Here is a 16300-nt window from a genome sequence, read left to right on the forward strand (position 1 = left end):
TTTCTTGTCCTTTAGATTTAAAATTGGAGTGTTTTTACAAAGGACATTGTGTTTCTTAAACTTGTTTTAATTAAACTGTCTGATGCATTTGTTCTCAAAGGAACAGGGTACCACAGGTTTCAAATGTCACAGTCCATTTAATGACCTTGAAGAAATACAAATGGTGTATTTCATGCTCCCTTTTACCCAGTTTAGTGTAGGACAACCTAAAGTATTCTCTGTGAAAACCTCTTTCTGCACAATTAGCTCTGCTATTTCTTATAGTTCTTTAAAAGCAAATTAATAACATCCTTAGCTCACTGCTTCTTCTTTTCCTAAAATTAATTTTTTAATAGGAGGATAATTCCTTTGCAATGTTGTGTGGGTTTCTGCTGTACAACAACTTGAATCAGTCCTGGCTCTATGTATATCCCCTCCATTTGATCCTCCCTCCCATCCATCCCCATCCCACAGCTCACTACTTCTGTCTCGTGGTGACAGAAAGGAATACCTCAAACTTCCCCATCTTGTACAGTTGAAATATAGACTCTACCACAAATTGGCACTTAAGGAACATTCATACGACATACTGGGGAGGGGTGGACTATGGAAACAGTCAGGCTTGGATTTGAATCCTCAGGCAAATTGTCAACCCCATTTGTAAAACGATGATTCTATTGTGTATATTACAGGGTTTCTTAGAATGTGCCTGATACCTTGCTTGGGCAAAATTATAGCATGAGAAATGTTACTTTTCCCTTCTTCTCTGCCAGCTTCTTTTTGCATAGGAAGTTACTTTATTGAATTACCTTTTTCTAAGAAACTAGATTGATCTCTCATCTGCTCTCTTTAAACTCTTAAAGGTACACCAAAGTAGTGAAGTAGTTTTATTTTAAGAAAGTCATTTTCTTTTTAGATGCCATATTTAAGTCTGACTGATGCATCCTGTATAAAGCACAGAGCAGTGAAATGAAGGTGCATGTTCTGGCTGTGTTGCTTCGCCTGTCTTGGAGGGAGCCAGGAGAACAGTGCTGGTCTGTCTCAGGATTGTGGGGACTCAGTGAAATAACAGAGGAAAGTGCTAGTAACCAGTTAGTGCCACATAAATACAGGTGATGCAATGCCTGGAGGATGTAAAATACACTGTAGGTGAGCCTGGCTGTAAAACCCATCTCTGCCAAGTGCCTAATGTCTCAAGCTAGATAAGCTGTCTTAGAAAAGCTGCTCCTATTTTAGATATCAAAGCTCCCCTAATAACCAAATAATCCAAGGATTCTGAAGGGCTGTCAGATAAAAAGAAATACTGCAGCTATACAGTTTTTATGGTAAAAATGCCTTTCCATAATGTTTATTTTTTTCCTCTCAAATAGACCGTGTACGCTTTACCAACAATCGCATTCGCTTTTGTCTGCCACCCGTCGGTCCTGCCAATTTACAGTGAGCTTAAAGAGTAAGAGATTTGTTTAATTTTTTTTTTTTTTGCAAACTTTTTTGCATTTTACAACCTCTCATTAATAGGCAAATGCTGTATCAAAATAAATGGATTCATATCATGAACTTCCACAGCCCAGCTTCAACATTTACTTTGTCATTCTTGAGCAAGACATAAACCTGCAGTATATTTTGGCCATAAATATATAAAAAGCGTTTCTTATGTGGGCTTTTTAAAATTAATTTGGTTTTTCAAATACTATGTTACTCAAGAGAGTTCAAGTGTTTGTGTTGCTTTATATTACTTGTGATTAGTTTACAAATGAATAATGGTAATCTTCAGATTCATCTGTGAACCACTGAATACACTGTATATGATTTGCCTTTTGGTTTAGTTGGAAAAGGCTGGTAAATCAGGAATGAAGAAATAAATGTTAAGACCACAAACTGGACAGAAGACTATTGTTGTTCATTTTAAACTATTACAGTGATCATGGATTTGTTTTTGATTGCTCTTCTAAAGTAAACGAAAGAACTGCTTATGAATTCCCTCATGGGTTCTCTTCTTAGCCTACTATTATCAGACTTTCTACATAAAAGTATTTATCATGTGATAGTCTCTTTTTTTGAGATAAATGGTTTACAACTTATATAGGCTTCATGTGTACAACCTGATATTTCTACTTCCATACACACTATGTCCTACTCACAAAAATATAGTTTCCATCCATCACCATACAATGGATATCCTTTACCCATTTTGCCCTCCCTCTACCATTCCCTGCTGGTAACCACTACTCTATTTTCTGTAGCTACATCCTTGTAAATTTATTCCTAGATATTTTATTCTTTTTGTTGCACTTGTAAATGGATTGTTTTCTTAATTTCTCTTTCTGTTATCTCATTGTTAGCGTATAGAAACATGGCAGATTTTTGTATGATTTTTGTACCTTGCAACTTTACTGTACTTGTTTATTATCTCTTATAGTTTTTTGGTGGAGTCTTCAGGGTTTCCAGTGTATAAAATGATGTCACCTGCAAATAGTGACAGTTTTACTTTGTTCTTTCCAATATGGATGCTTTTTATTTTTTTTCTTCCCTAATTGCTCTGGCTAAGACTTCTGCTATTAAGTTCTGCTATAAGAGTGGGCATCCTTATTCTCTTCCTCATTTTAGAGGGATAATTTCCATTTTTCATCATTTAAAGTGATGTTTGCTGTGAGTTTGTCATTGTTGATATTTTGTTGAGGATTTGTGCATCTATATTCATCAGAGATACTAGCCAGCAGTTTTCCTTTTTTATGTTGTCTTTTTCTGGTTTCTGTATCACAAAGATGTTGGCCTCATAACATGTTACGAACCATTCTCTCCTCTTCAAATTTTTGAAGGAGTTTGAGAAGGATAGGTATTAAGTCTTTGAATGTTTGGTTGAATTCACCAGTGAAGCCCTCTGGTCCTGGACTTCTGTTTTTCTGGAGGTTTTTGATGACTGTTTCAATCTCTGTTCTAGTGAGGGGTCTATTCATATTTTCTGTTTCTTCATGATTCAGTCTTGAAACCTTATATGATTCTAAGCATTTGTGCGTTTCTCCTAGGTTGTCCAGTGTGTTGCATGTAACTTTCATAATACTCCCTTGCAGTCCCTGTATTTCAGTGGCGTCTGTTGGTACTCAGTCTCTTCTGTGTCTGATTTTATTTATCAGGGCCTTCTGTCTTTTTTGCTTTGTAATCCCAGCTAAAGGTTTGTCAATTTTGTTTGTCTTTTCAAAGAATCAGTTATTGGTTTCATTGATCCTTTCTATTGTCTTTTTAGTTTCTATTTTATTTATTTCCACTCATTTTTATTTCCTTTCTTATACTGACTTTGGACTTTGTTCTTCTTTTTCTAGTTTCTTTAGGTGTCAGGGTAGATTGTTTGAGATTTTTCTTGTTTCTTGAAATAGCATCATGCTCAGGAAAGATATACAGTATAGTTATCTATTTCCATTTTGAAAGAAAGATGATGTTATTCAGGATTGAATTCACTCATGATCGTTCCTCTTTCATTTTAAGTTGATTTATGACCAAGTTTTGAAGTATTGACATCTACCTATCTATGCATACATTACTCCTATTTTATGATCTCATATTTAAGGTATTTTAACGTTAGATAATTAAACAAAAAATGTCTTTGGCATCTTTTAAACTTAATAGTTCTGCTTTTAGTTTGTAGTTTTCTTATGTGGGTACTTCTCAATTTGTCTTGTTTTCCATACTTCCTGTTATGACACAGTCAAATGTCGTGCTTCTTGGTGGCCTACTCTTGAGTACAAGTCTTGGAGATTAATTGTTTCGGCAGCTAAAGAAACTTAGAGATTCATACAAACTCCCAAGATAAACTTGACCTAAGAGAGAAAGAGAGAGCCTTTCATTATCCCAGCTGTGAGTTCTTGGGCACTCATTGCTGTGGAGACATACAGGCTTCCCTGAGGCTGTGTGAGTGCATGCGTGCTTAGTCGCTTCAGTCATGTCTGACTCCTTGCGTCCCCGTGGACTGCAGTCTGCCAGGCTCCTCTGTCTATGGGATTTTCCAGACAAGAATACTGGAGCGGGTGACCATGCCCTCCTCCAGGGTATCTTCCTGACCCAGGGATGGAACCAGTATCTCCTGCACTGCAGGTGAATTCTTCACCCACTGAGCCACCTGGGAAACCCTCCCTGAGGCTATCCAATGGGAAAAATCAGACCTTAAATAGCAGCTTTAGTGACAAAACTCCCAAGGTCAAATTCTAGCTCAGCGCCTGATCTCTGGAGTCAAGAGAACAGCACTGGAACTTATTCTGCCTCTTTCCTGTGCATCCTGAGTGTGGAGATAGTATCAAACAAATGTTAAAAAATTACTCTGCCCTTCAGATGAGAACTCAATATTCTTTCAAAAGAATGGGGAAGAACATTCAAGGGATTGTTTGTTCCATGGCTCTTTCTCTCACAATACCCAATCAGCGTAAAGAAAGTTATTGGAAACTGGTATATTTGCTGTAATTACTGGGGGTAATTACATCAGGTCAAGTCAGCCCAAGCCTGATAGAAAGAAAATTCTATTCTATTCCATTCTTCAGGGTTAATATTTCTGCTTACATTCAACACCACATGGTTTTTTAATTTCTCAAATTTCTTTTTCTTTGTTTTTAGTCGATCACAGAAAAAGATGCAGATGGTTTCAAATATCTCCTTTTTCGCCATGTTTGTTATGTATTTCTTGACTGCCATTTTTGGCTACTTGACATTCTATGGTAAGTACCTTCGGTCAGTACCTAAATATAGGTATTAGTAAGTAAATTAGTAAAAATCAGTATCAAAATATGTACTGATATTTCAATGTGATAACCCCCAAAAGCAACAAATCTATCCATTGATTTTACTGATCTTTTCTTCCGCTTAAAGCAAATGGCTGTGGTTCCTTAACACATTCATGCTGACTATGCTATAGGATAATTACTGAAACAATATACCATAATTTTTTCTCCTAATGCTGTCCTTTAAAAAATGCATTTTATAAGCATGTCAGCTTTACCAAGGAAGGTTTAGAACTGTATCAGAGAAGGCTTTCCTAATTGCTGTTGTGAACTGGGTCATTTTCCATTAATAGAAAAGAGAGACAGAGACAGGTTTTGAAGGTGAGAAAAAGGAGAGTGCCACACTCATGACGCTGTCGTTAATCAATAATAAAACACCCGATTGTTCAGTGGCCGGTGGAGCTCTGCTTCCATATGAAGCAGTGACAGAATTAAATGAAATCTGAGAAAGAACAAAGTTTCATTTGTAACTTTTATTGACCCTGTATGAATAATCTACCTTACTGCTTCTTCATCCTCTCCTATTCCAATCATCCTGCAATTTTATTTAACATCTTTCATTATCATTACGGTTTGGGACCTGGTTTAAATGTGAATACATAAATTTCACATTACATTCTCTATTAAATAACATTTCTTGGGGGAACTTTTTTTCATCAACACAAATGTCTCAAAATTTAAACACATTTGAGATGATTAATTCAGCCTGGAAAGGCTTCCCTGATTATACAGTTGTATTATTACCATTACCACAAGCCTCACAGCTTGTGGGACCATAGTTCCCCAATCAGAGATTGAACCCAGGCCTTTGGTAGTGAAAGCACTGAGTCCTAACCACTGGACCTCCAGGGAATTCCCTAATTACCATTTTCACAAGCAATGGAGAAGAGCATTGTCTAATGAATCCATAAATACAACATTTAATTTCTGCCTAAAGATGGTGTTCTCAAGTTTCCTGCAGAGTTGCAGGGCTTGGGGGTGGGTAAAGGGAGGGAAAGAGAGAGAGAAAGAGTCTAATATTAGTTGACTGGTCTCACTGTTGCCTTGTTCAAGCAATGATTTTTTTCTGGCAAATCCATTTTTTTTCCACATAGAATACCAAAGCCTTTCAATACTCTTAGGTCAAAGAAAAAAAGCTCAGCTATTTTTAGATGGTTATGAATTGTGAATCAAGGAAATTAGAACTAAGAAGATTTTTATTATAATCTAGGATCCTTTTTCTAAAATTGAGACCTGTCTCTGGCCCAGACTGTTAAATGGAACTGGAATTCCACACCCTGAACCTTAAGATGGGAAGGGAACTATCTCTTGTCAAAGGAGTGGATTTTTGAGTTGGAGACAAAATGGCAGAGTAGAAGGATCTTGAGCTTAGCTCCTCTCCAGAGCACATCCAAATTACAACTAACTACTGTACAGTCATTGATTAAAAAAAGACAGGGGTGGGCCTTCCTCAGTGGTTCAGTGGCTAAGACTCCATGCTCCCAATGCAGGGGGCCTAGGTTTGATCCCTGGTCTGGAAACTAAGTTCCACATGCCACAACTAAAGATTCTACACACAGCAACTAAGACCTGACATAGCCAAATAAATAAAAATAAATATTTAAAAAACAGCAGTTTTTCTTTTAAGAAGGGCAGGAATGAGCTTTTTCTTGCTCAGTGACTGCCTTTCTAGCTTTGATTGTCTTTGAAATGACACTTTCTGAAGTTCAGTGTTAAGAAAAAGTTCAAAGTGGTATATAAGCTTTATGAGGAAAACATATCTGGAAGAGAAGAATGAGTTCCTTGCAGCAGTGAAGTTCCATGGTCACTTCTGCTTGGATGTTGAGTGATAACAGAAGTCTTTGAAAGAGGCTCCAGGTGGCCTGTAGCCCACTCAGCAAGACTGAGGCTGATGGGCATTGTTGGATGAGTGGCCCCAAGTTGAAGAGAATCTAGATGAAAAAGAAGCTTTGTGTTTCAACTGTATGGTATTCCTAACCTCAGCTCACTCCTAGGTTTAGTTTAGTGTCAGTGAAGCTCCCCACTCTGTGTAATTTCTGGTGATTACTCTTACACTCTCTTTTGCTGCAGGTATGGACATGTGGGCACATCTCACATGGGGATTTTGCTCTTCAACTTTATAAATTGTTGACTAGACACTTCAGTTCCCAGAACATTGCTTTCCTTGCCTCCTTTAGTTTACAGATCCTTTGTGGTTCAGAAAACCCGTCACTCCATGATAATTCTTTTGTCTTGTTTTAATGCCCTTTCACATCCCGCCTCATTTTAGAAAGCGTGCAGTCCGACCTCCTCCACAAGTATCAGAGTAAGGATGACATCCTTATCCTGACGGTACGGTTGGCAGTCATCGTGGCGGTCATCCTCACCGTGCCTGTGTTATTTTTCACGGTGAGTAAAAGGCCTCAGTGCAACCTGAGAAAAGCTGAGGGCTCCTCTTTCATGCTGCCTTCAGGAGCCACTTGCAGAGCAAGGCTGCTGTGGGGAACTCCTGCATCACTGAAACTGCCTCAGGGAAGGATCTCAAGGGTCTTTGGAAAGAAAGTGGGATCCGTGAGTTAGGGTAGCCTTCTGACAGATGGATCAATTCTGATTAATCTATCCCTCTTCCTTACAGAGAAATGTAGATAGATTATTTGAATCCCAGTCATCCATGACAGGGCAATATAGAAGGACCAGAAGAGAGTGCTCAATCATAGATAAAATAGAAACTGTCCCCCTCTGCAAAAGAAAACTACCTACTCATAAAGAAAAGGACTTTCCATCTTATGTCCAGCCCTCTGGCTTCCCAGACGGTTAAGCCATCTATAAACTCACGAGGTATGGACTGAACATGTCCAAATGCCTACGCCCCAATCCGTCCATAACTGATGAGAAACACGAAAGGCATCAAGCTGGAGGCATGACAGAACCTTCTGTTTTCTTTTTCTGCAGGTTCGATCTTCTTTATTTGAACTGGCTAAGAAAACAAAGTTTAATTTATGTCGTCATGTCGTGGTGACCTTCATACTCCTGGTTATTATCAACTTGTTGGTGATCTTCATACCATCCATGAAGGATATTTTTGGAGTCGTTGGTATGGCTTTATGACCTGCTGCTTATTCTACGATAGCTGTTTAGAAAGTTAAACTTTCACAACAGTAACCTCAATTTTTCTTATTTTCCAGGCGTTACATCTGCTAATATGCTTATTTTCATTCTTCCTTCATCTCTTTATTTAAAAATCACAAGCCAAGATGGAGATAAGGGAACTCAACGAATTTGGGTATGTCTCATGCCAGCCACTCTCATTTTTTCTAATTTGTTTTTCACTGAACTGTGCCAGGTAAATAATCCATCTCCACCATCTAGTACTTACAGTGACCTCAAAAGGAGGCACCCATTCTAGTGTTTGCCCATTTGGAGATTTAAAATATCATATCAGGATCTTCTCCATTCCCTCAAAATATCTTCAGGTTCTGCTCCTTTTGTGTCAGAGTGGCCAGCCAAGAGATTAGACATTTATCATCCTGTGTCTCTCCAGGGTGATGCCTTGTCATTAGCAAGATCTGAAGTGGAAAGGGACTCAAAAATTTTCTGCAGTCCACTGTTCCTGTATAGTCCCTGGTCCTGTAACTCCATCCTTTAGCCCAGGGAAGCTGCAATGCCTTACTGAAACAGCTGAGTTAGCATTGAGTTTTTTATGATTAGACAGAAATGCTTTGGAGCAACAGACCTGGATTCAGAAACTACCTTTCTATATTGGAATTCTTGTTTCCAGGTCTGGTGAAGTTCAAGGGCATCTTGAAGGTGGTGCACTTGGAGACAGTGAGGGAAGCAGGGGTGAAGTGGCTGCTACATGAGTACCTTCTGGAGCACCATTATGTTTGGCCTCGGAGAAGGCTTCTCAGCCGCCCTCCCAGATAGTGTAAGCACTCCAATCTCACACGTTACCTGAGTCAGCAGACCCCAGTGAGGGGCATAGGCATGGGGGAACATCCCTGTGTATTTAGAGGAGGCATTGTTTATGCCACTGGAGCATCTGCTTCCCCAACAGGACTATCCCTAAAGCCGTAAATCTCAAATCCTTCTAAATCTGACCAGTGGGGGCTTCATGAGGATAGAGAGGAAGGAGCAGTCTTCTGGTCCCGGACTTTTGTTTTTTGGGGAGGCTTTTGATTAAATTTTGGCAGTAAACTTAATACTCAATCTGACAGTGGTGTAGACGAATCTCTGGGACTCTCCAACCTTGCTCCCATTATAAAACCACTGGGAGGATCTACCAAATAGCATTAAACAAGAGATCCAGTCCATGTAGGGGCTCACTGTGATGAGCGGTGATGGTGAGCCTGGATGCAACCCTCTCAACCCCACTCTCCGCCCCCTCCCCTTCCCATAACTCTGTCTCCTCCTCCAGACTCCAGTCCAGCCTGCCCTGGCTCTCATGATGCTTCATCCTTCTCCCTGAATTTCAGCTCTCATTGGAAACTCTCAACACCAAGCAATTTATAAGCTTGTGTTCTCCAGATTTTAGATTTAGTAACCTGCCCCTGGGGCTTCATCAACCCTTGAAATCACTTAATTTTGTATGCTCATTTCCTATCTCACTCGATCAAATCTACTCTGCTTTTAGATATTCTTTTAACACTTTTTCAAACAGAAATGTTTACCTGCCAGTGATAAACTAGGCTGGTTGGTGAAATGACCCGTATGTTGTCTAAGGATGATCTTTTTTCTTTTTTTCGTTTTCACCTTTAGTCTGAAAGAAGCTAGCAAGAGTAATACCCAGTCAGTTGTAGAGCAGATTCACTCTAAGATGACCATGAAGTCAAAGAGCAGAATACAGAGGATGGTTCTTCACAGCTAGTTTTTCTTAGTTTCCCATCCTTGGAGAATCAGGTACACACAACTTTAGAAAGAATCTCACAGTTCGGTAATAGATGTAACAAACCAAATATGAGGGGACACAAAAAGAGTGGGAAAACATTTCTGTTTTTTCCCAGGTGTGCGTGGGAAATGTTTGCTTCCCTGAAAATAACCCTTGCCTTTCTGTTACTCCAGGCTGCCCTTTTCTTGGGTCTGGGGGTGTTGTTTTCCCTGGTAAGCATTCCTTTGGTCATCTACGACTGGGCCTACTCAACGAGTGGTGACGAAGGCCACTGAGAGCAGCTGAGAAAAAGAAACAGTCAAGTTACCACGCATCAGCAACCCTTCATCACTTCCTTTGCAAGTTTACAGAAGCAAACAGAAATTTACAAGATACACAATGAAATAATACTTTGGTAGCAAAACAAGAGACCTGTTTCTATCATGGTTCATGCCCCTCCAGGATTGGGGATCAATTTCAAGGACTGTGGATTTTTTTGGTTCCAAATCTCATGCAATCATATTTTCCAGTACTTTCACAGTTGATTGTTTTTCACTCTACTAACTCTATTTTTTTGTGATTTCATCGTCTCTTAGAACTTTGAAGACATGATCATCCATCGTGTTTATTTATTGTACATCCAGATTCTGAAATAATTTTCCTACTGATGTTCAGCTTATATCTGTACCTTTTTAGCAGAGAAAAGAATCTTGAATTGTATATATTTATTTTGCTTTACAGAAAAAAAATGGTTTCGTAAATAATTTGCCTATTTTGGTTAACATAGCACATAGGGATAATCAGATGAGAGTCACAGGGCACATACCCTTGTTGGATCAGAGAATGCCCAATATTTGAGGCAGCTCTGATCACCTGGCAGGCGAGCTTCAGCAGCTCATGGCCTTGCTGGCATTCCATCCACTCCTGTGCAGAGACCTTCTCTGGCGAGTGTTCTCAGCTCGGAAAGGGGTGGGAATGATTCTTACCTTGGTAAATATACTGAACTACACATCTGGGTTATCTAGCAAGTGAAGTTTTGTTTCCCTCTTTGTGTCAAAGTTACTGTATATAATCTGAGTCAGCTTTTGTTGGGGAAGACCCACGACACCTTTATAACAAATTGAGAAGCAAGAGTCCTACAAAAAGATTGTCCAAAATGCATGAGGAAATATTTTTCAGATGCGGATAGCCTTTAGCCCAACATCTGTATTATTGAAGGGGGAAAAACATTTTCTTAAATTATAAACCCAGCAGCTTCTCTCATAGCCACCAGCTTTTTTCACAGAAAATCATGTGTATCTAACCAAGGATGATCTAGGGAAAGTAGGTCCTGTTTTATATTAGGTACTTTAGGGGGGTCTTTAAAAGATTTGTTTTATATCTATGAAAGTGAAAGTGTTAGTTGCTCAATTGTGTCCACCTCTTTGCAACCTCATGGACAGTAGCCCACCAGGCTCCTCTGTCCATGGACTTCTCCAGGCAAGAATACTAGAGTGGGGAGCCATTCCCTTCTCCAGGGGATCTTCCCAACCCAGGGATTGAACTGGTGTCTCCTACATTGCAGGCAGATTCTTTACTGTCTGAGCCACCAAGGGAACCCAATCTGCCTGCAGTGCAGAAGACCCTGGTTCCATCTCTGGGTTGGGAAGATCCCCTGGAGAAGGTAATGGCTACCCACTCCAGTATTCTTGCCTGGAGAAGTTCATGGACAGAGGAGTCTGGTGGACTATAGTCCATGAGGTTGCAAAGAGGTGAACACAACTGAGCGACTAACACTCTGTATCTATAAATTTAGGTTATTGCAAATACAAGATTTTTGTACCTTAAATAAGCCTCATTCCTATTTCTTCTCCACTAGCCATCCATCCAGTCCTAAAAAAAGAAAAAGAGCCTTGAGAGGTGATTTTGAGGACAGCGTGTGATGAAAGCACTGTGTACCTTTCTCCCCCAAGATGGGGACTTGGTGTCAGTGCTGTCCCTGTCCTCATCCCTGGGCAAGGGTGGGCTGTCACTGCCCACCTGATGTGACCAAATGGGGGACAGAGTTGCTGACACTCTCACCCCAGCCCCTCTCCATAAAAGCAAGTGAAGGAAATTCTGGAGAGACTGAAAAAGAAGAGAAGTTTGGGGCACGGTAGCTTGAAAAGGCATTGGGGACAGGATAGAAACCCAGCACCACATCCCTCCTATGCTGGGCCATCACCTTGCTTGGATTGTCTGTATCACACAGTGAGAAGCTTGTGTACCCTGTGAGCTAGTCTCTTGAAACAGGGTTTGTGTTATATCTACATCCTGGTTGAATTCAACAAACACATCAGTTCACGGAACAGATTTCTTATCCAGAGATAAGTAGCCTCTAACCACAGACTCTTGGCAGAGTTTCGAGGCACTTAATTCTGGGCTCTGTTCCTCCTTCACTGAGATCCCCGGAGGCCTCCACACTTACTGGAACTAACACAGAATTGTCCCCTCCCCTTTACAGACTAATATCCCATACAGAAACCAAGCATCAGGATCATTCCTGACCCTCTTGGGGGAGAAGGAAAGATTACTTTCTGCCTTTCTTAGTAGTATCATCATAGCTTCTAATGTCATGCTCCAGAATTACAACCACAGAGAACAGAGTTCAGATACTTAGAAATGAGTACCTACCTATGTATGAATTCCTAACCCAGTGAAACCCACAGCCATTTCTGTCCTTCTCAGCAATCTTCCATAGATGAACAGAAGAGAAACTCAACCAAACAAGATGCCTGGCCCTTGGAACTTGTCTGGGGTACCCAATCATGTAATAGCTAGATAGTAGATGACCCTCCATTAAAAAAATACAAATTTCATTTGTAAGCTATATTAGGAAACTTCCTGTTTTCTTCATTACTTTATAAAAATTCACTTTCTGCCCATACAGTCAATTTAGAAGATTATCATTAGCTCTTGGGATGTGTAGTGATATTTTTGGATCTCTGGATTTTGTGTGTCAGAACAGGGGATTTTTTTTAATTATTATTTTAAATATGCTTATTTAGAGGAGGCTTGGGATGTGTAGTGATATTTTTGGATCTCTGGTTTTATGTGTCAGAACAGGGGATTTTTTAATTATTATTTAAAATATGCTTATTTAGAGGAGGCACTTGTTGATGTCTGCACTACTACAGGTTTTTTAAAATCTTCTTTGTTTGTTTAAGTTTGTTGTTGACTGAATATAATAGACCCTACTGTAATTTGTCAGATATCAGTGATTAATTTCATCATTTGTGTGAGGTTAGCTGTAAAGTGTACTGTTCTTATTCTTCTTGTTCATAGTAGTGAACCTGTAGCCAAAAATACATGTACCACAGATGTTAGGTAGAATTTAAATCACACAGTCCAGTGCTGTACAAGTTTTTCTGCTATGTGAGTAGACTAACGCATTTTATACCTTAAGCCTTTGGGAGCAGCACGTTTTCCGTAGGTAGATAGGACCTCAGCACCAGTGAACAGTGCTCGGTTCACACTTTGGGGTATGAACTGTTCTCTGGTTGTAATATCATAGCACACTGTAAATCCCTAATTTCCTTCATATTACTTATTGGAAGTGAGGACAGCAGCATATGTACAGGAAAGAAATTCAGCCTTGTTAATCATAGGCAGTCCCCAGTTTATAAGCTAGTGCAGAACCCCAACTTACAGGCAGAACATAGTGCAGAACTGTCGGTTGGTTGTTTGCAACCTGGAATGTATTTTCCTTCAGAAACCAAGTTATACATGATGGTTAGGCCCTCAGACCAGCTAGAAAAGATGATCTAAACTCATAGTTTAGCTGAAATAGGATACTATATTAACAAGATTGCTAAGGAATCTAAGCAATGAATATGATTTTGTTTCTAGCAGATGTTTGTTCAGAGTTGCCGAGAATCCGTCCCTTGTGTTGTTAGTGGAATCTGAATCAACCGCTCCAACCTCACACTGCCTGCTGGGTGGTGGCACCAGAGTAGCCACCAATTAGAAGTGCCAAAAATGGCCTACAGCTGGGTCCCCAGCAAAGGAAGGGGACCAGGTCCAGGGCAACCAGAGACCTCATTGGAGGAGGAGGGTTGAGGAGGATGAGGGGTCCTCTGGTGGGCTGTACATCACTAGGGACATTCTCTGCTCCTACCACTTCTTTTCTCTGGAGGCTCAGGCCTGGCCTGCCTGCTTCTGTTTGTAGGACCTTTTGCTCCTGGAGTTTATCTCCTTCTCTCCCACTACCATAAATGATGTCACTGTGTAGCTTCTCCTGCATGCCAGTCGTTGAAGCCAGCATACAGCACTTTTAATGGATTTAGTGCTAGGAAACCAGTTTAACTGCCCAGTAGTCAAAGAGGGGTAAAAACCTTTCTACCCACTTTTCCTCTTATATTTGCAAACCCTGTTGAGAAAGACATACATGGTGATGGCCATGGGGCTTGGGGTGGACTAATGGCTGCGATAAGGTGTCCCAGTATCTCAGAGGACACCTCAGACAGTCACCCCAGAATTAGCTTCTTTCTAGAGTTGGATTCAAGCCTCCAAGTCAGTGTTCCTCAAAGTGGGGATCCCCAGATCAGCAGCAGCAGCAGCATCTGGGAACTCAGTGGGATGCACATACTCAGGCCTCAGCCCAGATCAAATAAGATCAGAAACTTTGAGGGTGGAGGTCCAGCAAACTGTATTTTATAAGGCCTCCCAGTGATCTTGGCACAGGTCAAGTTAGAGACCTGCACTGAGCCAATTCGTCTCTCCTTTTTCTCCCCAATAGTCCTATCTGCCATTCTCAGATGGTGGTTCCTGGGACTTGAGGGATAAGAAGCAGGAACCAGGACTTAGGGAGGGGAGAAATGCAGCCCCCTTCCTACTGGAAATGCTGTTACAGGTGCATCATTGCAAATAAGGCTGCCTGCACGTGGCCTGAGACACAGTAAGGTTACAGTTTTGGCAGCTGTGAAGAAATGAAAATGAGGTGTTTTAGGGTTTTTTTTTTTCTTTTTTGAAAGCAATTAAAGATAAACCCTTTGTTAGAGGAAGTACTGAATTTAGGTCAGAAGTTTCTCTAAAATGTTTGGGTTCATCATGTGATGATCAATCCTGTCCCTCCGTTTAAAGTGAGTTCTCTGCTGAAAGGGGCTACAGACTGCTTTGAAAAGGTTAGTGCTCCACTCTGTTTCAGCGGATCAGAGTGCGGGTTGGCACATCTTGTTGGGTCGGGGGTGGGGAGGAGATCGGCAAAATGATCAGGTATTTGATTTTATGCCTTCAGTGCAAAAGCCATCAGTTTCCCTCTGTTTTTCAATGTAAGTTGGCTTGAGGCTTAGGATGTAAACCTTAAGAATATGATTCCTCCATTCCAGTTCATGGTAAACTCCTATCCACTTTCAAAATAAAGATTGAGATTATATCATTTAAGGATGTTAATGTTTTCCTAAGGAATGGCAAATCTGAGAATCTTTTAGCAACAGAACACCATTCCTCTGAACTACAGTGAATAATTTATAATGATCTAAGGTTTTCAGATACAAAATTGGGGACGGGGTGGTTGACAACTGAAAAATACCACTGAATCTTAAAGGGAAAGTTCTTGAAAAGCATGTAAAATTCACAGGGCTCAGACCTTCTTTAGAGTTTTCTGTAAGGAAGGACTGTGAAACTGGGCCCTTGTGCATACAGGCTTGAATTCATGTTTTTAAAAGGAAGAATCTATGCAGTTGAGGCTTATTGTAGGAAATAATTCATTTGTATGTAAATACATTATAAATAAATAGGAGACTGTATATTTTTGAAGTTGTTGATCCACATTGAAATAGAAGTCGCTAGTATCTGCATATCAAGAATAAATGTCTTCATTGATATTAGTGGTTTTGTTTGGGAATTAGAAAAATTTACATTCTCTCCCAGGTAACATAGTTCTCTTAATGTAAACTTGGAACCTACAAATCTTACTTGTTTAGAGAGAGAAATGTCTGAGAAATAGTTACGTTGATTTCTTATACTGGTATTAAGATTAATTATTTCAAAGCTAGTCCTCTGAGCTACAAATAATAAGGAACATTTTAGACCCAAATTATTGCCGTATAGAAATAGAATACCCAAAATAATGAGTTGTTTCTTCGCAATACTGTTTCATTGTTAACACTGGTACTACTACATAGTATTTATGAAAACAGAAGTTGGGGAGGAGGAATTTTATTTTTTCCAAAATTGAATTTCTGTTTCCCAAACTTTGGTCTCTTTGAAAGGGAAAGACTGACTATTAGACCTGAATATTAACTGTGAGCACAAATTTGAAAGAAAGAAAAAAAAAAAAAGGAACCATTATTTTATCAAGCTTTGAAAGTCTTGCATGTTTGCCTTTTCAGTGTCCACGCCAACATAGAATGTCTTAAGTAATTTTTTTCCCAAAAGAGTTGAATCTTAATCGCTGGTGTAATCTACTCTCTAGAGTTCGGTGTATTCTAGACTTCATCTACCTGTAGCACACCACTGATTTACTGATGTAAAACCTTGTCAGTGAATTTCAGATGAATGATTTAAGTGAGTCACACGTCACAAAACTTTGTCATTCATGGTTGATTAAACACATAGTTTTGTTTTTTCCCCCCAGGATGTGGTGTAAATAAAGACATGTAAGAAGTTCTGTTGCATAACTGCTCTGTTAACATAGTTTTTAAGCATTAAAATGTGGAATAAAGCATTTATGAATTTTTGTGTTCATTCTTCT

General features: G+C 39.8%; 1 protein-coding gene across 4 annotated transcripts in view; it reads left to right on the plus strand.

Moving 5' to 3' along the window:
* SLC38A1 (solute carrier family 38 member 1) overlaps nucleotides 1–16273 on the plus strand; it is a 74181-nt gene extending 57908 nt beyond the window's left edge. For 3 of the 4 annotated variants that reach the window (XM_055394472.2, XM_055394471.2, XM_088836962.1), the window contains 6 exons: nucleotides 1350–1429; nucleotides 4582–4682; nucleotides 7015–7133; nucleotides 7677–7818; nucleotides 7910–8007; nucleotides 9783–16273. In XM_055394472.2, coding sequence (XP_055250447.2) covers nucleotides 1350–1429; nucleotides 4582–4682; nucleotides 7015–7133; nucleotides 7677–7818; nucleotides 7910–8007; nucleotides 9783–9884 — 642 coding nt within the window. In that variant the 3' untranslated portion in view covers nucleotides 9885–16273. The remainder of the gene's footprint in view (nucleotides 1–1349; nucleotides 1430–4581; nucleotides 4683–7014; nucleotides 7134–7676; nucleotides 7819–7909; nucleotides 8008–9782) is intronic. The other variant, XR_008681730.2, reaches the window with a different exon arrangement.
* The last annotated feature ends 27 nt before the right edge of the window (nucleotides 16274–16300 follow it).

The sequence above is a fragment of the Moschus berezovskii genome, chromosome 6 (assembly GCF_049115385.1).
Source record: "Moschus berezovskii isolate FMDL1 chromosome 6, NW_MosBer_1.0, whole genome shotgun sequence".
In the NCBI taxonomy this organism is placed as follows: Eukaryota; Metazoa; Chordata; class Mammalia; order Artiodactyla; family Moschidae; genus Moschus; species Moschus berezovskii.